General features: G+C 40.0%; 1 protein-coding gene and 1 long non-coding RNA gene across 2 annotated transcripts in view; one reads left to right on the top strand and one right to left on the bottom strand.

Annotated features, from left to right (window-relative positions):
* LOC119741019 (C-1-tetrahydrofolate synthase, cytoplasmic-like) overlaps positions 1–23,582 on the bottom strand; it is a 32,527-nt gene that overhangs the window by 8,163 nt on the left and 782 nt on the right. The window contains exons 2-16 of the mRNA XM_038216586.1: positions 20,212–20,296; positions 19,455–19,514; positions 18,701–18,754; positions 16,575–16,711; positions 15,373–15,473; positions 14,077–14,213; positions 13,404–13,515; positions 12,253–12,425; positions 6,856–7,085; positions 5,727–5,910; positions 4,973–5,155; positions 3,862–3,964; positions 2,945–3,231; positions 1,923–2,034; positions 503–642 (exon numbers count right to left, since the gene is read on the bottom strand). Of these exons, the coding sequence (XP_038072514.1) occupies positions 503–642; positions 1,923–2,034; positions 2,945–3,231; positions 3,862–3,964; positions 4,973–5,155; positions 5,727–5,910; positions 6,856–7,085; positions 12,253–12,425; positions 13,404–13,515; positions 14,077–14,213; positions 15,373–15,473; positions 16,575–16,711; positions 18,701–18,754; positions 19,455–19,514; positions 20,212–20,296 (2,098 nt within the window). The remainder of the gene's footprint in view (positions 1–502; positions 643–1,922; positions 2,035–2,944; positions 3,232–3,861; positions 3,965–4,972; positions 5,156–5,726; positions 5,911–6,855; positions 7,086–12,252; positions 12,426–13,403; positions 13,516–14,076; positions 14,214–15,372; positions 15,474–16,574; positions 16,712–18,700; positions 18,755–19,454; positions 19,515–20,211; positions 20,297–23,582) is intronic.
* On the top strand, positions 11,287–21,757 carry LOC119741021. Its single transcript, XR_005272711.1, has 3 exons — positions 11,287–11,626; positions 14,961–14,965; positions 21,745–21,757. It is a non-coding gene; the product is annotated as an uncharacterized LOC119741021 (long non-coding RNA).

Here is a 23,582-nt window from a genome sequence, read left to right as displayed (position 1 = left end):
TAACAGCCACACTATGCACCAAAATGGTTAAAGTTATTCGCATCAACTAGCATTGTCTTGAACAAGTTCCTCAGAAAACACTTGCTGTTGCCTACCTGGTGGAGTTGAGTTAAACCCTCCATTAAATTAAAGCTTTAGGGCCATACCCATTTTCAATTAGCTTTTCTAATCAGAAGAATGTTACAGCAAAATAAAGCATTAGACAAACAAATTATATAAAAGGTTTAAAAAAGACTTTTTTACAATAATTAATACAAAGTTAAAAGAGGGTTAGAGCGTGGAGCTACGGAGTGGAAGGTTAGAGTTTGAATCCCATTCCGACCAAAAACTGGAAAACTCTCTCTGACGACCCAACAGTAAAATGGGTACCTGATTGGTTCAGGGAAGGTAAGACGGCGAGAGGAGAGGACTGGGCACTGCCACTCATATGCCACGCCCAAGACGCAGTGGACCTTTACCTTAATACAAAGTTGACGAAAATATAAAAGTAATGACAACGTACTGTTGGTCCCCCACCGTGCATCTTCAGAGCTCGTACTGTGGCAACTAACACGACAGCGTTGGGCTGCAGACCTGAGTAACGACACTTGATGTTGAAGAACTTCTCCATGCCTATGTCAGCACCAAAGCCTGCCTCGGTCACTGTATACATCGGACACAATGAATATTACTAAGGAAATAAATGTTTGTTCCGGAGGTATTTATGACACTCTGTTTAAAACCGGTGTGAGTCTGGATGGGTAATTATCACCCATCCAGACTCACACCGGTTTTAAATAGAGTGTTTAATACCGACGGAACACATATTTATTCCATTCATAAATACCTTTTCGGTCAAAAAACAAAATCTTGTTGTCCAAAAATCAAAACAAGTCAAAAACACGCCTCTGACTATAATATGGAATGCCCCTCCACAACTTGTTACCTTATAAGAACATTTGGGAAACGCAGCTGGGCTGATGTATTGTGAATTTCGGACCATGAAATACTGATTCAATGTAGTATTGAGCATGCATACGTGAGGAATGTGATCGTTCAACCAATGAAACGTTAAAAGGCACCAGATTTCATGGGAGTCAAAATTTCATGTGACACTGGAAAAGTGTTTAAGACCAGCTAGCCATGTCTTTATCATCCGTTTAAGACCGGCCATGTGACGGGTTCTCCACCAATAGGAATGCGTAAACTGTCTTAGGTATTTATGAATAGAATATTAAACATAACAGTAACATGATTTGCATTTTTAACATGGGACTTATTAAAGTGTTCTAAAACTTGGTCTTACATGTAGACAAACTAACGTTTGTTATCGTTTAGCTATTCACATGAACAGACCTTTTTATCTCCTACATGCTAAAAATACATTATGTCAGGATCAGGTTATTATAAGATGGAATTTTGCGTCGGGTGATATAAATCAAATCAGGTTTTGCCCTTCACTGACATTTAAACACTGTATACTCAGTGTGTTAACTCCCGAGTGAAAGATGGGAAAAAAAATCACTCAGGTGTGACTCGAACCCACGACTTTCTGCTTTCTAGTGCAGATGTCTTACCACTCGACCACCAGGATCAGGTTGGCGTAGCGGTACTTTCCTCGCCTTCCACCGCTGTGACCTGGGTTTGAATCCCGCCTGGGCCAATATGTGGATTGGGTTTTCAGTCCCTAACTAATTAGTTGGGTTTACCTAGAGTATTATTCTGGAGTTTTCCTCCCACCACAAAAACTCTATTTCCTTCCACATCTTCTGCCTAGGGACCCCACTGGAAATAAGTTGAAAGATTTTCATGGGCTATCCCAACCAATTGCCGAATAACCACAAACATTGAACAATTCGTTTGAGCGAACGGCTGATTTGGTCTGTATTGTAGAAATGCAGGTAGTACGATACAAACATAAGGGAAGTTCTAATATCAGTTACCAACAAATCCATCCGGTCCAACCAACTTCAGGGCAATCTTGTCAGCTAGAATGGATGAGTTGCCATGGGCGATGTTAGCAAAAGGCCCCGCATGCACAAACACTGGGGTCCCCTAAGAGTCAAGGGGGAAAAAAGGAAGGAAGTTTTATATGATTTTGAAAAAGCTAAAGACAGTAAATCAGTTTTTTTTTCAATTGCACAAGGAAATACTTTATAATCCAATTCGTAATGGGTAGGAGGAAAGAGACATTGGAAATTTAAAATCAACTCTAGGTTTGCATAATCCACCCACGGAAACGGCTTGCGTTTGTTTATGGTGTAAATCGAGGACACATACATGCAGCATCATCAGTGAATCGAGGACAGGAACCAATCGAGGACGACCTCGATTAGAAAACATGTACAAAACCAATGAGAGCTGTTGCGAAAAAAGTTAGTACAAACAAAGGAAAAAGGAAGAGGAACAAAAGAAAATCCTCGATTTAAACCACAATCAAATGTGCTAGGGTGTGTGGGGCCCAACAACCCATTTGCTGTTGGCAACTTTTTTTCTTGCCAGAAAGAACAATTCCATGTTGGCAAGTTCTGCAATGACAAACAGCACCAACCGGTGTAAGATATTGTGCAGTCAGTCAGCACTGAAGAGCAACCCCATAGACTCTGTGCACAAGTACTCCCTCACTTGTTAACAAAGACAGAGTCAGGAGGGACTTTTGAAAGCATTTCTGCTGCTGCTGAGAATCAGAAAGATATGAATATTTATATTACACCTGGCATTTACGCGTCTCAGTTCACGTGCGTGCATATGTATTTTGCTGGGCGCATTTATGAATAACAGTCCGAATTCATATTAGTCAAGTCGTTAGACACGTCGAAGCCAGGAATTAATATAAACCCGATACACAGCACTAGCGAGCACCGTGCTAGTAAATATTGGGGGCCTCGTCTGACAAAACACGACTGTCTGACAACTTGTCCTCAAGTTTATCTATTTGATAATGACGAACCAAAATATCACCTACCTCAAGCGTCTGCATGAGATTGGGCCTTATAGCGTCTTTCATGAGCACAGTCAGAGCGCCGCTCACGCCAACGTCCTCAGCCGTCACGGGATTCCCCGACTTGTCGCTAGCCACCACGATCCTACCCAGCCTCTGCCTCATATCGCCAAGGTTCGTGGTCAACGCCAAGATGGCCATGATCTCACTGGCCACCGTGATGTCAAACTGGGCCGTCCTGGTGATGCCTTTCTCCGTCGGCGATTGGCCGATGGTGATCTTGCGCAGGTAACGGTCGTTGGTGTCCATCACTGCCACGGTTGAGATGAATAAGAAACTCACGTTCATCTGTTTCTCAAGTCATTACTCAACATAACATGACAGAAATAACTCAAGCAAAAGACATTATTAAACCCATCAACACTTGCCTTACATTTTACAACAATTGTATTTACTCTTTTATACTGTCTCAGTCTCCCGAGTCGCCTGACAATGACTAGAGCAGGCTAGTTGAAACGTTGAGACCAAAGACAAGTTCTTTTAGAACTTAAAGTAGCTAGGACTGTTCTTATCAGAACTAAAACTACTTAGCAAAAGTCGATAATACGCAGGACAAGTTCTTATCAGAACTAAATATCCACTGAGCGACAGTAGTTATTACCACATGGTGTTACCGCAAACAGAAACGACTTGTGGGGTACCATTTCTCCATAATGAAGTACCCTCTTGTAAAAACCTTTTTGGGACTGTTGTCGGACATTAAACACTGTGTAATGTCAGAACATCATGTGACAGGGCTTCATGATAGATTGGTCTATTGTACTGGTGTGATGTGGAACATGGCACTTTGCCAAGAGCGCCACATATCCTCAAGGGTCTTAAATAAACCACGGAATTCTGCACAAGCACCTGTTTCATTTTTTCGGTACAACCCAACCTACCTCTTTGCCAGGTGAGTGTTGACAGATCAATATCCAGACGGGCAAACTTACAGATCTCATCTTCGGTCAATTCATCAGGGTTTGTCTTATCAATGCCAAGTTTCTGTCATGAAAAAAGAATAGACTCGACAATCGCGTGTGTTTTCCCCAAACTACCCCCAGTAAATGTCCTCATTCATTCCTTCCTTACAAATCTGCACAAATACTCGGACAATTCAAGCAATCACAATATAAGAAACCTGCCATTGGAGGTGCAAACTTGCTTGACAGACTTCTGGTTAAAATCCGACACCTATTCATAGGCATTGGAAAACCTGGACCCAAAAGCCTCGATTTGGGTTCCATGCACGAACTTTTTTGCCACTTTCAAGAGTGGAAGGAACACACCACATGCGCATACAGAATGTGCGCGCACAAAGCCATAGTGTGGAGTGCTGTGGCCTCGTGGTTAAGGGCACTGGATTCGTGGTCTGTGGGTAAAGCTGCGGGTTGTGGGTTCAAGTCTTGGCGGGGTCATGGTGCGTGTGCCCTTGAGCAAGGCACTTTGTCACTCATTGCTTCTCTCCACCCAGGAGTAAATGGGTACCTGTGAGGGCAGAGATGGTTATGTGATTGATTTAGCTTGCTTGCGCCTAACAGGCAGCATCGAGCTGTATACTCCCCAGGCTTCGTCAGCAATGCGTTCGAGTGTCCCTCCAAAGGGGGCTCCCCAAACTCTCCCAATGAGGGGTACCTGTGCACGATGCCCTTAGGACATCATTTACACTTAGTGACTCGGTCAATAAAGTCAGGAAATGTGTTTTTAGGCCAAGTAAAAATCATCAATTTTTTAAAAGCCCAGATGATTAACTTTTTAATTTTCTTTTTATTTACATTTTTGCTTTAAATGTGCAGTAAAAGTCTGAATTTTTGTTTCTGTGAACATCATAGTTTTTGAAACAGGAACTTTCTTTGGCCTGAAAAAGGAATTGTACACTTATGAGTTTTTTGAGATTATGCAAAAATTTAAAAGCGATCCCATGGGCTATGAATATAGCCCTGCATTCATCTTCAGTGCTTATGTCAATGAAGTAGAATGATGCACAGGAGGGCTTAAAAGCATTCAAGTCACCTTGAGTCTGTTCATCTGAATCGGTGAAAATTTCCGGACTCCGTTCTTGGATGGCACTAGCCGGCCATAGAGGGCGCTGTCCGTCTGCGTGGCTTCGTGGAACATCCTGGCATCGATGGCGGCCGCTAGGAGGTTGTTGGAGGCCGTGATGGCATGGATGTCACCGGTCAGGTGCAGATTGAACTAAGACAGAAAAAAAATGGAAGCCATGATATTTTGGACAGCATTGCTTTTGTCACAAATATGTGCTGGTTTCATGGCACTACCAAGCATAAAAAACCTGCTAAGCGTAAACAAGTTTTGCTAACTTCACCTCCCAAAATGCCTAGTGATGTCAATTCCTTGTTCATAATTCTCAGCAGATTTTTAGCGCGTTTAGCGCATGCAGCTGGAATGTCGCTCGCATCTTGGAATAGCGCAATATGCAGGGTGCAATATGGACCATGCGATACGGTATAATATCACCTTGATGTTGCCATGGATCGACCAATCAGGATCGAGTATACAAGTTTGCTTGAAGATAAATAATATTTATAAACTCTAAATATTCATAGCCACAGATAGACAACAAATTTTAATTTGGACTATTCATTAAAACTCTTTCATACTCAGCATGAATGCAAATTTGCAAATTTAAATTTACAACAAACAGCATGATATTTTGCACAGCATATCATATTTGCAATATGAATTCACAAAAATTGAGCCCATTTCATCTCCGGAAAATTTTGCTGCATTTTGGCCATTTGTGTACCTCCTCCATTGGAATGACCTGTGAGTAGCCGCCCCCTGCCGCGCCCCCCTTGATGCCAAACGTGGGTCCCTGGGACGGCTGACGGACGCAGGCAAAGACATTCTTCTTGAGTTGTGCTCCTAGGGCCTGGCACAATCCGATGGTTGTAGTGCTCTTGCCTTCCCCTAGTGGTGTCGGAGTGATGCTGGAAAAAGATAGTAAGAGTTTCCTGACAATGTCAATTTGCTAACAAGAAACATGGCTTAAATTCATGACGCTGCGAAGAATTATTTTTTTAACAACTGAACCTCCATCCATTTCCTCATCAAAGCAAAGGGATTGCTAAAAAAAACAAAATAGTGAAGCAGAAATCTCAGAGCATGCACAAGTGTCAGCATATGTCTACACATATGAAATGTTGTTACCATTTGCACAAGTTTTCTTCTTAAACTCACATCAGACTGTATTCTACCATGATTGAAATGTATTGAAATGACACCGATGAAAGGCTTTTTGTACTTTTCTGAAGTGAATTTCACTTAAATTACACTTACAGTGCAGCTACATTTTCATATGCAAGGGTCAGATAGTTCCAAAAGAGATATCATCAAAGTGAAAAAAGTATTTGGGTAAAAAGATACATGTTATCTGAAATCATCTCGGGATTCATAAAAGGCCTCCAGTTTGAGACTGAGTATGCTTCTTCTTTTTTTGCATATATTTGTATATTTCTTTGTCCAACATGTCCGAAAAAAAATCGTATTCTTACCTATGCAAGCATTCAGTCAACATAGTGTTTATAACCATGACTGTTTCCTACTATACCAACTTTTTATATGTCAATATATTTTGTAATATAACTCAAAGAAGGCTTCAACTACAACACTCAGGGTGTGAGTGACCACTGATAAAAATTGCTGAAAACAGCTGGAAAAGGTGTAAAAAAAACTGAACTTTGGAAATCTCATATACTTTTGTACACAAGAAGTGAGGAAAAAAAAGCTGAAATCCAAAAAAAAAAAGAAGCTGAAATCAGCTTTAAAGCTGAGATTTCACACCCCTGAACACTGTCAATATTAGGTCAAAATGACTAAAACTGCTCATTGCAATGGCCACTACGGTACCTGTGATGGGAACTACATATACTCACCCGGCAACCACGACATACTTCCCGTTGGATTGGTCCTTGAGACGGTCAAGTATGCTCAGCGAGACCTTGGCCTTCTTCTTGCCGTAAAAGTCAATCTCAGACGGCAGGAGGCTCAGTTCTTGAGAAAGCTCTGAAACGTCTTTGGGTGTCTGGGCCCTGGAGACGTCGATATCCGAGGGAACGGGATCCAGGGGGGTCAGGGGAAGGTATCGCATCCTCCACAGGTTGCTCTATACAAAAAAGATGATAAAAGCAGGCAATTTTCAAGTAAATAGATTATCTTCACAAAATAATTCTTGGACTATCTGAGCGAAAATGGCCATAATGCATATCCTCGACAGTGATAACCACATAAACTAATCGTAACACGATACCCACTGGTAAATCTTCAATCACTCTCAAGATTAGGCAGAAATTCTGTCAAAAAAGTTTGTTTGGAAAAACTTACACCCACTTCTGTTACTAGCAAAATATTGCATAAATTTGGAATTTACTGATTTTTTTCCCTCTAAAATCCAAATATTTTCCAAAGTTTTCAATATCCCCTCCCTCCCACCTTTACGTTTAAATTGATATATGAATTTGAAACCAGGTCCTCAAATTCCCCCCCCCCAAAAAAAAAACCCCACCCTGTATGGGTATCAAATCTGAACCACACATCTGATGACTTGTTCATTTATGTCAGGCCAAAAAGTTTCTCTTCGATAATTTGTAATCACATGTAGATACAACTGATTTCAAATTTTGGGGAATGAAATAATTTAAAAACAGCAAGTGGTACATTTCAAAAATTGTTTTAGGAACTGCAAAGAATTTAAAGGATTTCTAAAAAAAAAACGTAAACTCAAAAACCTTCTAAAATGGCCGAACCTGTCTAATTTGCTGGTGTCTGTTATATATTTGAATGAAATTTCATATTGGTCAGGAAAGATATTTTTTTGTATAAAAAATAAAATAAAATGTAAAGGCAAAACAACCTTCATTTTGTGGGCTGACCCAACCATGAACTTTGCCTTAAAAATGATATTCCCATTACAAAGCTTCCATCCATGATCTGATACACTTCATAACTGTATTAATCAACACCAGGGGCAAGGGCGTAAATCCCTGGGGAGGGGAGGATATATAAGGATTTTGGGGGCAATTTTTGGATTTTTGGTCATCCCCAATCCCACCCCCCCCCCCAAACACACTCGTCGACACTGACCAGGGGCATGTTTTAGCTGTCATAACCAAAACCTGGTTTAGTTGTTTGACATTGATTGATAGTTTTGAAAACGTGGTTGTGAAGTAAAAAGTGAATTACTGCACAACCCAAGTTGCTAAAATGCTAAACCAATGAGAAACAATCGAACCAGTTTTTTGGTTACGACCGCCAAAACATGCCCCAGCTCTACAGCCAGAGAAATTCCAACTACTTGATACAAAAGAACTGAAAAAAAAAAAAAAAACACCATGAGGTCATATTGCACGTTTAGGTGATACTCCTGCAGTAATCTGAACCACACTTCCAACAGAATGGAACCTTCTTCATTCACAAAAAACATGACAAAAGGACCAAACCAGGAGTCAATGAAGCGTGTCTCTGTTGAAAGTCCAATATGCCACATGGGTTGCGCAGAGAGATGGGGCCGAGTGTTTGTGTGTAACTCTACTGAGATTAAAAAAAGTCACTTTAAAAAATTGGACATTATATTTAGTCCGAGTTGTTGACCACTACTCACCCTGTGTATCATTAAGCAGTGCCAAAGTCTCATTTTGTTGTAGAACTTTATTTAAAGGTCTTGCTAGTATGGAGAGAGCAAGAATGCACGTGCTTTTTGGATCTATCGGTGCTTATACAAAGAGACAATTCAATGCCTTGAGGTGGCATTTATAACGTCCATCGCTGGTTCCGAATTATTTAATACTTTGTGAATGAGGGAGTATTCCATTTTCTTTCAGGGGGTAGTTTGCAGTTGCATGCATCAAACCAGAATTACAAAGCAGGTTTCAATTACTCAAATAATTGAAGTAAGTGAATGACTCTCACTGCCTTTTTGTACAAAAGTGGTTTAATTTTAATATGGAAATACTTTTCAATTATGCAGAGTTGGAGGGTAGCATGTGGACATGCTGAAAATGAAGTACATCAGCATGTGGAAAATATAAGCAAGTAATGCTCTTTATTAACGCCTGCCGCACACAAGAGCTACATGCAGAGCAAAAAGTCATTCGAGGCCATTTGCTCAGCACGTAGCTCTCGGTGTGTGGTGAATTTTTGTTGAGTTTTCTGCCTTGCAAGGCCATGAGGCAAATATCTATCCTTGTTTTATTTCTTTGGCCTCGCTAGGCAAAAAACTCACTGTGTGCAGTCAACATGAGCTACGTGCTGAGTTAAAAAGACTAACTAGCTAATGAAAGCACGTTATTCTTGTATGTCGGTTGCTCATTTTTTTTAAAATGAGGAAAAAAACCAGCAGGCTTTAGAAGATTTGCACAAAAATATCTTAAAGCTACAGTCCATCATTTGCAGCTATCCAAAAAGTAACTGACGTAATTATTGTTGAAAACGTACTTGGTTGAAAGATAGTAAGGGGACTAAACTCCCTGTGAAATTATTCTTTCTGGCAAGCTGTCATTTTGAAGAAATCAAGGAAAGAAGGCCTTTCCAATGATGCCTCTAAAGACGCACAGTTGGAAATTTCGGTTAGTAATTCGTTTTTTTATTCGGCGAAGCGTGCGCAAGCGTTGGCACGACACACACACACGCGCAGTTGCTATAATTCATCGGATCGGTGTGCGACATCGCGTAGCTGCAATCGGCTCAGTGAGAACGTGTCTCGGACGCTGAATTCAGGCCCAATTCAAAACATGATTCAGCAACTTTTGATTTGAAATCGAGATCCTAGAATGCTGTTTTTCTCGAAATATACAGCTGAAGCTGAGCTGAAACTTCATCAGGTTAGTTGTTCAGCACCCTTCTTTAGATTTTGAGCACGTTTGTTGCTTCAAACGAACAAAATGCACAAATTACAAATGATGGACTGTACCTTTAAAATCACATGTACAGAGTATGTGATTTCATTGGCTCGTTAACATTTTTTAGCTGAGCACGTAGCTCAGGTTGACCACACACGGTAAGATTTTCGCCTCGTGAGGCGAAAGAAATCAAACAGGCTTAACTTGCTTAAAAAACAACGCTTTTTCTGTGCTGCAGGGGCCAACGTCAGGCGCTGATTAACAGTAGGAGAAAAGTTGTGCCAACTACCCGGTAAAGCTGAAAATTGTGCTACTTCATAGCGTGGATGTGCTAACAGTTGCGCGTGTATGGAATTTCTATTGTTACATTACTGATTTAGGCAATGTTTTCTTCTGGGGTTAAGCGTGCTTTTGCTGTGCTTACATGATTATCTTCTCCATGAAATAGATAGAGGCTCCGTTAGCAGATTATTGGGTGCTTAGCAGTGCCATGACATTGGGCCCAGGAGCTTACTGCTGACCAAATAAACACTAAAGCAGTGTGTATATGGAAATTGCCAAACAAATCTGTTGATGAGTTTTTCACAGATTTACGTACATGCATGAAAGATGCAATTAGAATTAACTTCAATATAGAAATTTAATATGTCATTACTGGCTTTTCTGCAATGTGCAGAAAAGCCTGTGTTTTTGTTCTGATTTTTTTTCTCTTCTATTTCCTTTTCTTCTTCTTGTTCTTCTATCCCAAATCCCATAGACTTTGTGTATGTTTCATTCTTGGTGTCACTTTTGACATTAAACAGACTTCAATCTTGATGAAACTTGACATAGACTGCATAGTAAAGTTGTGCATGGACAGGCGACGTCATGATGAATGCAATAAGCTTTGTAGGTCATAAAAATATGTTCAAAATTGCGAAAAAATATGTGACATTATCGTGTCATCAAAATGAACTTTTTTAAAACACATACAAGGGAATGTCCGATTGTCTTGAAACTTGGTGGGTAGTTAGCTTATGTTAATAGTATGAATAATTTGATATTACTATGTTTCTTAGATATTGATTCACTTGACTGAGACCAACAGGACAGGAGTGTAGTCTGCTAAAAGAGATCTTTAACCAGTTCACGCCGGGACTATTTTGACAAGAACGGAACGAGGCACGGGATTATTTTTCACCCAACCTCAATGCCAGGCGGGTTGAAGCCATCAACCTCGGGCAGCACACTCATATTTCCGGCCTCGCTCCCAGCGTGTTTATCCATCATCCGTTCTGAATACTGCAAAACCTTTGCGTGTATACACGTCATCTGGCGCGAACTGGTTAAACTGAGTATGATTGTCATCTATTGTAGGAACCCCCCAAAAATTAAAAATTGCAAAAAATGAAGGACGTGTATACATTAACTCCTATTTCTGATTACCCTGTATTTGAGGGATTTGTTTATTCTTTCTGAATACGTGGAAGAAATTAATATTGGCAGAGACACATTTATATGAAAGAACATTGTAAGAGAATATTTGGCAAAGTTTTTGTAAGATAATTCTTTGGGATAATATCATAAAAACCAATGCAGCATTGAATGATTATTTTATTGATTTCTCATTGTCTTTTTGGCATCGTAATACTTTCATTAAACAAATTCTTAAAAATTGAGTCATTGAAGCATTTCAGAAAAAAAAACCTTTCTCATTTGATGAGGATCAAAAATATCAAACTTACAATTAATTTAATTGAACACTATGATTCTGGCAAAATATAAGAATTACTTTCAGAAAGTTTTGAATACTTGTTCAACTTGGCAAAATGTTTATATTCACCACTTGCCACAGTGCGATTTTATACCACACGATGCAAAAGGGTTAGATGCAGCATTTTTAATTAACCAAAAAAAGTACTGGAACTGTCAAATTGGTAACAAATTTACGCATGCAGTGATTAGCTGTAAGATGGATACTGACACGGGTCACTATGCTTCATCCTCTAGAGGGCGCTGTTTAAAATTAAAAATGGCCTTTTGTAATTGAATTAAAGCACTAGTTAATTGTAAGTCAATTTAGCACAAATTGATGCTTTGTATAATGAATTTTTCATAATTAACCTGTGGATTGTTCATAATTAACCTATAGAAATTCTCTGCTGACAAAACTTACAGATGGTGTTCATACAATTTTTTTTTTTATTTAAGCACCTTTTTGCATATTTATACAATAATACCGTCTTGCAAAATCAAAAATAAGCTCACAGAACTACCACAATGTGCTATTGTTTGGATTGGCAAATGCTAGTCAGCAGCTTATCAGTCTGGTACCAAGAATGCCGACAGCATTAACTGCACCACAAGAGTGCACAGTCTGGTTCTTATATATAAAGCGCCCTCGAGGAGAACTCGGCACGAGTGACTTGTGTCGGCGATCCTCTTTTACTGACTAACGTTTTTCGCGGTCTTCAGCTCCCGCTTGGCGCCCTCTAGCGTGTTGCTCATCAGCATGGCAACGGTCATTGGTCCCACGCCGCCGGGTACCGGGGTGATCTGGGAGGCCACCTCCTTCACGTCGTTGTAGTCCACGTCCCCTACTAGACGCCGACCACTCTTGGCAGTTGCATCTTGGGGAAAGACATTGACAAATGAACTGATTGATTATAGAAAAGGGTCAGAGTTTGGCAAGTCTTCCTATTAAAAACCTGTGCCTCACTATCATTGTTTTTACCCACGATCAAACGGTCGTACTCTAAAGTACAATACACGTTTAAAAGGGCCCAAATAAAATGCAAGTATTTTCTGTCCATCAAAATGAGGTTGTTTTATATTAGATAACTTACTAGCCTTGTTGACATGATTGATTATCCATGCCCTGTGGCCAGGCCAGCTAGACTCACTATAAGGATTTTATTACAAAACATATGGTTCTTGTCAGAAGGCTGGCATTTGGCTTGGATTTTCACGTTCAATCGTTCAAGCTACTTCAATGGGGGCACTCACAATGTTATTTGGCTATGTTAGATTGGTCGCAGACAGATATTTCTGGCCTCGCTTGTTGCGTGTTTATCCGTCATCCGTTCCGAATACTGCAAAATCTTTGTGTGTATACACGCATACTGGAATTTGTATCCTTATGGAGTCATTTCTTTGTTCTCGTGTACTAAATTTTCGAGTTTGAAAGTGTAGTTTCAAAATGCTCTTATTTTAACCAAAATTAATTTCCTGGGCTGAAATTCGAACTCAATATCCCTTACATGAAATACTTCAATTTGCGGCCGACCAACCCACCTTGGAAATTCCTAGTTTTTGAGTAAAATCCATATATCTATTTCGTAATAACGTTGTGGGGACGTATTCACCTATAGAAATTGCCATGTGGAGACGTATACAATCTTCTGTTCCCTATTATACCCATGTCTCCACAGGGTACCGTGTACCAGATCACGTCATCCGACATGAACTGGTTATGAAAACTAGATCATGATTTCACAGAAAAAGACATTTTGAATTGTTCTTTTCTTATTCAAGTACTTTTGTACCAGCCAGCTCACACTTACATCTGCTGTATAAGTTGCACTGAAAGAACCCTCTTATTAATTTACCTTCAATGAAGTTGATGCCACAGTCAATAACCACAGCGCCATCTTTGATCCAGTCTCTCTTGACCATGCGCGCTTTGCCGATGGCCACAATCACAATATCTGCCTCAGCAACCTGTGGCAAGATACATCAATTCATTGGAATATTGAAAAGAAGATATGTTGCAAAATTGACAAAGCTATCAGGCAGATATTTCAAAATAGTAACAACTATTTGTCCGTCCTATGAATATCCTTTGGTGTAAGAAGTATTCCGACTACAAAATATTAAATTTATGCAACTTAAAAAAAAAAAACAATCAAGATGCAACAAAGACGTAAACAAGAACTGAACCATTTTGTTTTCTCTCCCAATCCTCTGTCTACATCAGTTTTAATCGTTTAGATGTCCACAATTGTCCTTTTCTGGGACATGCCATTTTCAGGTTTTTCTTTTCATTTACCTGAAATTACAAAATAGTCTCCCAACAAGCAGATATCAGTTTTCACAATAAGAGACATAAGTTTCTGAATGTTTCTTTTGGTCTGTTGTATTCTTTTCGGGCAGAGTTTAGTTACCTTAATCATGCGGACTAAGAAAAATAATTTCATCTAATATTTGGAAATTTCATTTTTAGGTAATTCTTAAATAAAAACCATCTGTTTATCAACGTATGACTTTTCTATGTCCACTTACCACAGAAGCTGGGACCTGGGTGCGTGAATGGCAGACGGTAACCGTTGCGTGGTGGCCTCGTAACAGGTCAGACATCGGGGCACCGACTATTTTACTGCGTCCCATCACCACAGCTCGCTTGCCTTCAACTTTCACGTCTGATTAGGAATTTCAATTTAAAAACCAAAATGACAACAATGCATCACTTTCTTTAATGCCCAGAATAAATTTCAATTGGTAAGCATTTCAATACAAAGTGTTTCTGCTCTTTTTAGAATATCAATCACAAGTCAATCATAAGTCAGTCACAAGGCAATCACATATAAAGTCCATCACACGATAAAATTTAATCACAAGTATACAGTGGAATGTCGCTATACCGAACACTGCTATACCGAACATTCGGCTATACTGAACATCAGCCTTGGCTCCCAATTTTTGTGTACAAAATGTACCGAACATTGTTGTTGAAAAATGTCAACTTCCCCAAGGAATAGAAGGAAAAAGCTACCCATGTAAGCTTAAAAAAACTGTGTAATGACCTGATTCAATTGTTGCACGTGTTCAAAGTCATCTTTTAGTAACTACCACGGCATACAGGGTCAATTTTTGCTTACGGAATTGTAAAGATGAATGGACAAGTTTGGCAAATCAACGCACCGTTTGTAAATATGCCACTTCACTTTAACAATGGTCAAAAGAGGGCGCCACTAATGTGTGAAAAACCACAAGCTGGTAAAATCGCTATACCGAGCGATCGCTATTACGAACAATTTCTGTGGATCCCGCGATGTTTGTCATAGCGGCGCTCCAATGTATCACTAGTCAATCACGACTTCTTCACAAGTCAGTCGCAAGATAATCACAAGTCGATTATAAGTCAACAAGTTACTTCCGCCAAAGAGGTTATGTTTTCATCATGTTGGTTGGTTGGTTTGTCTGTTAACAAGATAACTCAAAAAGTTATGGACGGATTTGCATGAAATATTTTTTACGGGTGGTCCTTGGTACAAGTACAAATTGATTAGATTTTGGAAGTGATCCGGATCTGAGTCTGGATCCAGGATTTTTTTAAAGGATTCTGCACAATTTATGCGAGTATTTCTTTTGGGCATACTGACAAGCATGTCAATAGATGGCGCCCTCCAACACTCGCGGTCATCGCACCTTGCGGTCGTTTCCCATCCGGGTATTTCTCATGCCCCATTGAAGGGTCCCACATTGGCACAATATGGCAGGGCGTTGTTTAGCCTTGGCGGAGGTTTGCGCTTTCCGAGTGCTTTCTTGTTCTTTGCTGTGAACTATTTCTGTACATACCGCTGCGGTCAAGGAGTACCATGCAGCCTTTGGGAGTGCAGGGAATGAAGCACGAGTCCAGCTCCCCTCTGGCCAATTTACCAGCGTTGTGCACGTGTAACCTGATGACAGAAATTAAGAACTCAGTGAACAGTTATTCTTAAATGAATTTGGCGTCGGGATATAGGCTTTGCCCTTCATGGACGTATCTTATAAACACTGTATACTAAGTGTTGTCCCGAGTGATTGCAAGAAAAATTCACAAACTACTCGGAGTGAATCGAACCCACAACCTCCTGCTTACTAGTGCAGACGTTTTACCACTCGACCAAAGGCACTGAGTTTGCCGGGGGTTGCTGACCAGTTCAAATCTGATATAGCAGCGGGTACCACAACCGACGTATTCATAAGATGGAATTGGCAGAGTTTTGTATAAACACTCTATGCCCAGTGTTGTCGCAAGTGATTGTTAGAAAAAGTTAACAAACTACCTGGGTGGGACTCGAACCCACGACCTCAGGCTTACTAGAGCAGATATCTTACCACTCAGTAAATGGTACGAAAAAAAAAATTCATGGAACTTTGAGGGGGGGGGGGGATATAAGATTATAAATCTAAATACTAGACTTTTGGCTTGGGTGAATTTGGGCAGGAATCAGGCATTTTACTTGGAAGTAGCTATTTTGTTAATTATTTTGTGCGATGGAGGAGGTTGTAGGTTCGAGTCCCACTCCAGTAAGATTGTGTATATTGTTTTTCTCATAAGCACTTGGACAGCAGTGAGCATACAGTACTTGTGAAAATTATGTCATAGATGGGCAAAAAATACAATATTAAATTTGGCAACTTGAATAGACAGCACAGTCATGGGTCCGAGTCACAGTTGTGGAACGCCGTGGTCCATGGTAATGGTGTTCGACCCATGTGCAGTGGCACTTGGGTTCGAACCCTGACGGGGAATATGGTGTTTGTGTCCTTGGGCAAGACACTTTACTACAATTGCCTCTCTCCACCCTGAAGTATAAATGGGTACCTGTGAGGGTACAGACCAGATTGCGCTGATCTCGAACTGCTGCAGAAAAAACATGGTCCCAGGGCCCGATGAACAGGGTAACAATTGTGAAGTGCTTTGAAACCTTTGGTATAAGGCTCTTTATAAGTACCACATTATTTCAAAACATTTTCTGGACATTCAAAGGGCAGATGTATCCTCGTCTACTGACCCATCAACATCCTTGGTAGGGACGACAGCATTGGCTAACGTGTCTTGGTCCATGGGCACCACTGAATCTGGTGGCATCTGCACAATGATCCCATGGACTGTAGGGTCATTGTTCAGATCCTCGATCTTGCTCAATACCTGCGGCCAAAAAATAAAGGTACCAGACATTTACTTTAAAAAAAACCAAAATTAAAATCTTGGAAGTTTCAGTTCATATTGTTTATAAAGGTCCAAAATGAACATTGGTACATCAATACAGCAAGATATCAGCATGTACACTGTACAGTGAGTTCTACAGCTTTATAGTGTAAAGTGCAACTTTCGCGAGCGTCACAAATGTGCAATGTTGGGTGCTGCGGTCCAATGGTTACAGTGTTCGACTCGTGTGCCGTGGTACATGGGTTCGAATCCTGACCGTGGGAACATGGGGCTTGTGCTCTTGAGCAAGGCACTTTACCATTATTGCTTCGCCCTTCGGATGGGACGTAAAGCCGTAGGTCCCGTGTGTTGTGTAATGCACGTTAAAGAACCCAGTAACACTTATCGCTAAGAAAAGGGGTTCGCCCCGGTGTTTCTGGCAGTGGCTGCAATATGCGCCGCAGCACCTTGTTAACCCTTATAAGGTGCTACATAATGGGTCTCATATTTCTCATAGACTTTATTTACCTTTCTTTAAAAATAGACATAATTTCCAGCGCCTTGAGTACCTAATTGTTGGTAGATACGTGCGCTATATAAGACTCCGATATTATTATTATTATTATTAGTATGTTTGGCTTTCCCTGGTTTTGATTTTGAAAATTCCCTACAAATGACATTCATAATCCTTCTTTTTCATCGTTGGAAAGGTTCCAAAGTAATTTGTAAAGTTGGTTACGGGTACTCGATTTGATAATCAGGAACCAGTTCCTGACATCAGCGGTCGGGTACTGGGATACCTGGTTCCGATGCACAGCCCTAACAAAGAGTGATCTACTTAGTGCCAGACTAACGGCAATTTCATACACTGAATTGCCTGTAAATCAGAGTTGTAATGACTCGAGTCAATGACTCGACTTGAGTCACATTTTTTTGGTGACTCGACTCGACTCGAGTCCCTAAGGGTAAATGACTCGACTCGACTTGAGTCACTGCGAGCAATTGACTCGACTCGACTCCCTCATCAGAAGACTCGACTCGACTCGACTCGAGCGAAGGCTAATAAGACTCGAGTCCCAAAAATAAAAGCAAAACTTTGCGAAAAGTATTTGCAATGACGTACGGTGCAAAATTTATGCTCACTTCGCTTTGCGAATAGCAGTCATGTATAAATATACAACGTGTCACAGACTCCCACCTCATGGTTCTAGAACGCACAAATACTATCCAGGAACCAGATTTTTAAACACATTTTCTAATTCGCTGTTTCATCATTGGCTTTGGGCGATTTCTTATAAAGCTCTTGGATTCGAAAGCTGGCTAAACTTATTGCCTCCTTTTATAAATTTTGGTATATAGTGTTCAAATATTCGTGACTCGAATTGACTCGAGCTAAATATTTTACTCGACTCGACTCGAGTCACAAATATCAGTGACTCGTTACAACTCTGCTGTAAATTTGAAAGCGAAGAAAGTTTGTAATCACGAAACATTTGCCATGTCAAATTAGCAATCAAGACAAAAAAATGGACCAGCCAGGTTCTCTGGCTCTCTATCAAACCTACATTGGATGTGAGCATGTGTTCATGAGATTCCATTCAATATTGGGTTTTGTCTTTCACTGACGTATTATAAAAACACTGTACACTCAGTGTTGTCTCGAGTAATTGTGAGAACAAAACTACTCGGGTGGGATTAGAACCCACGACCTCCTGCTTTCTAGTGCAGACGTCTTACCACTCGACCACCGAGCTTGCCTGGATCGGCTGGCTGGTTTGAATCTGATATATTAGTGGTCACTGCAACCAAACTATTCACACGATGGAATTTTGCACACGTCGGGATGATGTAAATTCAACATTGGGTTCTCCCTTTCAGAACCCAATGTTGAGTTCTTTTTTGAAAGGTCACTTTCATGGTGTGGGAAAAAGGTTGAAGGAGGGAAAAACGCTAGGGTTGGGTAAAAACAAACAAACCAAAGCTACATACCTGTTGGATTGTTGATTCCTTTGACAGCTTGTAGTGGTTAGCAGTAATACCAATCTATTATATGGGAAAAATGTTCAAAATTACTAGGACCAATTCGTGTGTTACCAATTTGAAATTTATCAAAGTACATACACTGTACATTTCACAATGGTTAGACTTTAGCGAGTTAGTCATGACACAGGACCACTGTTCATTGATAATAATTTGTGTAGTCACTGTAACTGATAATTTGTCTATCCATCCCACAACCAACATGTAGCACCTTTCATGGACTATAGGAGATTTACGAAACTCTGGTCTGATCTCCAGCACTAGCTCATCTCCTGCCAAAGATTCATAAGAATCCTGTCATATTCAAACCCCGTGAGAATATAAGACAACTACAGTCGAGTCTCGTTAATACAAACTTGTTCGGACCTAGCCAAATTGTTTGTTATATCAGAATTTTGTATTAAAGAGGATCATCAGTCCCATTCATTGTGCACATAAATGCACAGTCGGGACTAAGGCTTTATGTTTGTTATAACCAGAATTTTGTATTAACAGAGTTTGTACTATTAAACGAGATTTGACTGTATACTTTGCAAACACAGACCATAGTATTGTGCATACATGGAACCCTGTTTACCCACAATGACCCGTTGCATTTTTCGCAGTGAGATGATAAATTGTGTAATATTAGATCATACTTTTAACCATGACAAATGTTGTGTTTCATATTTAAAAACTGAATGTTTTCAGGAGAAACTCTTACCTCCTCTGCCGCAGCCAGCTTGTGCTTGATGTACCGATTGGAATCATCCCTGTCGCCAATCTGAAGAAATAATTGAATCAATCAAATTAGAAATTAAAACACATTGGATTGTGTAGTTACAGACCCCGTTCCTATAAGAGAGCGAAAACCACTTTTATGGTTATTGGAGTTTCCCAACTACATGTAGTTTGCGATGTTTAAAACCATATAGATTAAAAAAAAGAGATATCTCTTTTAAAAATAAAGATATATAGAGATATCTGCATTAGAAATAGAGATATCTCTAGAGATATCTCTATTAACTAGTTTGCGCCGGGATTATTTTTGCCGAAATGTTCGATTTTCGAAAAAGGCAAAATATAGCGGCCAACTTCTGATATATTGCCAAACGCCACAAATACTGTCATTTCAACAGTACTTGTACGATATTTCTTGACCAAACCTCATATTTTTCAACACTCTGGGGTGAACAACAGAGCGTAAATTGTAGAACAATTAGGCCGTGCACAGCGGCGGATTCAAGATCAACACACAGTCCGCCTTGACAGACTTTACGGACTTTGTGTGTACAAAAGGCACAAGGGGTTAGCGTGTTTAGACGTCACCCGTGCCGTGCCTGTGTATAAAAACAGCCAGTGCGTGTTAACACGGCCTCAGACGCGCACTGGTTAAAATAGAGATATCTCTATCAAAATACAGATATCTCTACTTCAGGATTAAATGTTAAATTTGCACGCCATAAAATTATCCTACAAACCTGCACAATGGCCAGTCCAGGTGCAAAGCCTGGATGCTCTGCTTTCAATTTTGCGACTTCATCTTTCAGTTCGGCCCGATATTCCCTGTGCAGACATAAAGAAACCAAATGCAGATCTTCATTGTAACAGCTGAGATACCAAATCAACGGCAAAGTACCCTTACTTTCTGATTTAATTTTGATGAAAACAAGTGCAAGTGCACAATAAGCTCTGTCCATCTTGCAGGAAAGTCTTGCATGAAGTCTGCTATAAAATTAGTATCCAACTGATAAATTAACAGTTAGGGCAAAAATCGAAAACTGTTTGGGGGGAAAAAAAGTGGACGTTTTGATCGGAATCGATCCACGAACCTTCCTAGTGCGAGCTCTATGCTTTTCAACTTCGCCATTGGGTGTTGCTTAATTGGCCCGGTGAATTTGTGTACAATATAGAGTATACGTAGTCGTATACAGAGGGTATACGTACCGAACATGAGTAAAAGGATCGTTTGAAGTCGCCTAAACATTGATTACCCCAGACTGTTAACAAAAGTAAACATAAGCTTTGGCCGTCTTGCATGAAAGTCTTGCACGAAATGATTGTGCGTACGTACAAGCTCGAGCCGCGGCCATGGAACGCCATGCTTTGGGTCAATTTTCACTTCCTCCTTCGGGACACCGTCCAACCTCTTCCACAAATACCACGTGACTATAACATTACTGCACATATCTTGCCTCCGTTTACAAACTTTCATAAAAAAAACTTTACGAATTGTTGCAAACAATTTTTGTGAAGTATTTAATTAATTTTGTTCGCTTTTTTTTTGTGAACATTAAAATTTTGTATTTTATGGGAAACTTAGGGGTCTCATTTTTGGTCAAATTTCCGACCGACCAACCAACCAACCACGAAGTGACATGTAAAAGCTCATGCCAGAGCTAAAAAAAAATACATGGAATATAACTTTGAAAGGAAAATTCACAATTACTCAAAGACACAAAGGGGTTGCAAACACGTCTTGGTCATATAACTCATTGCCAACAGTGACTCCATCACAGTGGCTTACCTCCCATAGTAACAACTGGCAACCTACTGTGCCAGGTTCAAGGTCCCAGTGAAAAAAAGAGTGTACAGAAAGTTCATAAGGCCGAATAAAAAAACAAAATAGTTTCTCGTCCGAACGTTTTGAGAAAAAAAATGAAGGAAGCGGGCTCTTGTTTTTGTGCTTTTCTTCCCAAGATGGCTGATTTTCCAAGATTTGTTTCTTCCATTTTCTCAACTGTTTTGCTGATACAAACATGTAACCCCTTTTTACATAGCTACAATTGTGTTGGAAACAAATAAAAAAGACAATGTATGGACAATTGACCTATCGCCGTTTGCGAGTTAGCCACTAAGACAACAGTATGGAATTGTGTACATTAATTAATTAAGTTTTGTTTGTCTCAAATTTTGCGCATTCCGCGCCCATTTGTATATCATGTGATTGGACAATATTTCAGGAGCTGCGTTGACGCGATTCTACCGCGATAGGTCAATTATATGCAAAAAAGGCATATAATGCAATTTATGCATGAATTAAAAAAAAAAAAAAAAAAGGAGGGGGCAGAAAAAAAGGAGGCAGGCAGAAAAAAAAGGAAGTGGGCAGGGATGAGAAACTGGTTTATTTTTGTACTTGGCCTAATAACAGCAATTGCTACCTGTACATTTGTGGCGTACAAAATGTACATTTACATGAATCTGAACGCCCAGACCAAATGCTACATATGTGCAATACAATACAGTCTTTCAGGGCAGGTAATTTATTCTAAATAGCTTCTCATGTCATGTTGTTACATCAAGTAAAATCATTGCTGTAACCCTAACTAAAGCTTACTTTGGGGTAAAGTATATACTACAAAATACCGGTACTATGAGTGCTGTGCACACTTACCAGTATATGTTGAAGTATTACATACTACAGTACATGTATAAAAGTAATAGCACTACTATTAGTAGTATTTTGTAGTTTTAGGTGGGGTTAGGGATGATGAGATTCTCTGTTAGCTCAAATTTATAGCCCACCAATCCACTATCTCACATTTTATTTTTGGTTGTTAACTTATGTTGTTGGTTTGTTTTTCTAAAAATATGCACCATGACCACTCCCAAAAACCAGGTGGGTGGGCAGAGGCAATTACATGTACATGGTCCCATGGGTTTGTGAATATGAAAACAGGGTAAGCCTGATAGTGATTTATCAATCTACATACAACTAACACAAATACCTGCCTGGGATGATGATCTGTAAAGGCCAAAGGTTTCTGAGATAATCACCTGATGTATGTATGCACTGTACCGGTATGTTACAGGTTCGCATTGCACAGGCTTATACAACTTGTTTGATTATACACTGAAACTAACCACATAATTTCAACAAATTACTGCGTTGGAATTTCATTTCAGAAATCGGAGGTTCCCATATCGTAAGCTGTGTCTGCACTGGACTTTCTTGGATAAAGCTCATGCAGACATTTTAATTGTTTCTTTACACACTGAGATTGACTTCTGTACATTTTTTTTTCAATGAAATTTACCTTCGGGTATTATGGACACCATTTAACATTAAAATATGCTTCATAACAAGGCATTATTGACTGTTAACTGATATTTGAAGGCAACGTTCCTTTATGTCATACATTGTGGCAAAATAAAGTTACAAAAATAGTGCAATGCAAACATAAGCCAGGGAACAGGGCCCAACACTTAAAGTTAAGGCCTAACAATTTAAAAGACAACCTACTCCCTCCCAACTAAGAAACAAATCAAACAATCTTTTTTCTTTTCTTTTTCAACGCCTTGGAATATAGGCCTATTCCTGAACATGATGAATGAACATGTCAAAACGCAGGGTACATGGTTCAGAGAAAATATCATGATACGAATGTAAAGGCCTGATCAGCAGTGGCATACTAAGGCATGTAAGGGCACCCCCCCCCCCCCCCCCCTCCCCCAACCACCACCCGGTCCTGGACGTGTGGGCGTGTGCTTCCATCCCACCCCCTCAGAATTTGACAGTGTTTGAGAAGGCAAAATAGACTCCTTCCTCCTAGACCTGTGAATGTGGCTATACATACATGATGTAGCCACGCTCCGTTCACATCCCTGGACTTTCGAAAAATGTCTACAGCGGATGTTCGTATGGGCTCCATTTTTCCTTGAATTTCTTTGGAATGACAGATCCTATGCCGCTGGAAGTTCTTGGATAAACTCTTAATGTAGTAGGCCTAAGTACTAAACAAACAGTGCTCAATAAATTTTCATATTATACATGTATATAGTGGAAGGTCTCCAGCTGGGATTTCGAACACGTCGAAAGTCCACATGGTCCAGATAATATAAACGAACCGTG

This window comes from Patiria miniata, unplaced genomic scaffold (assembly GCF_015706575.1).
Source record: "Patiria miniata isolate m_02_andy unplaced genomic scaffold, ASM1570657v1 HiC_scaffold_5, whole genome shotgun sequence".
Lineage (NCBI taxonomy): Eukaryota > Metazoa > Echinodermata > Asteroidea > Valvatida > Asterinidae > Patiria > Patiria miniata.
This window is presented reverse-complemented; position numbering and strand designations above follow the sequence as displayed.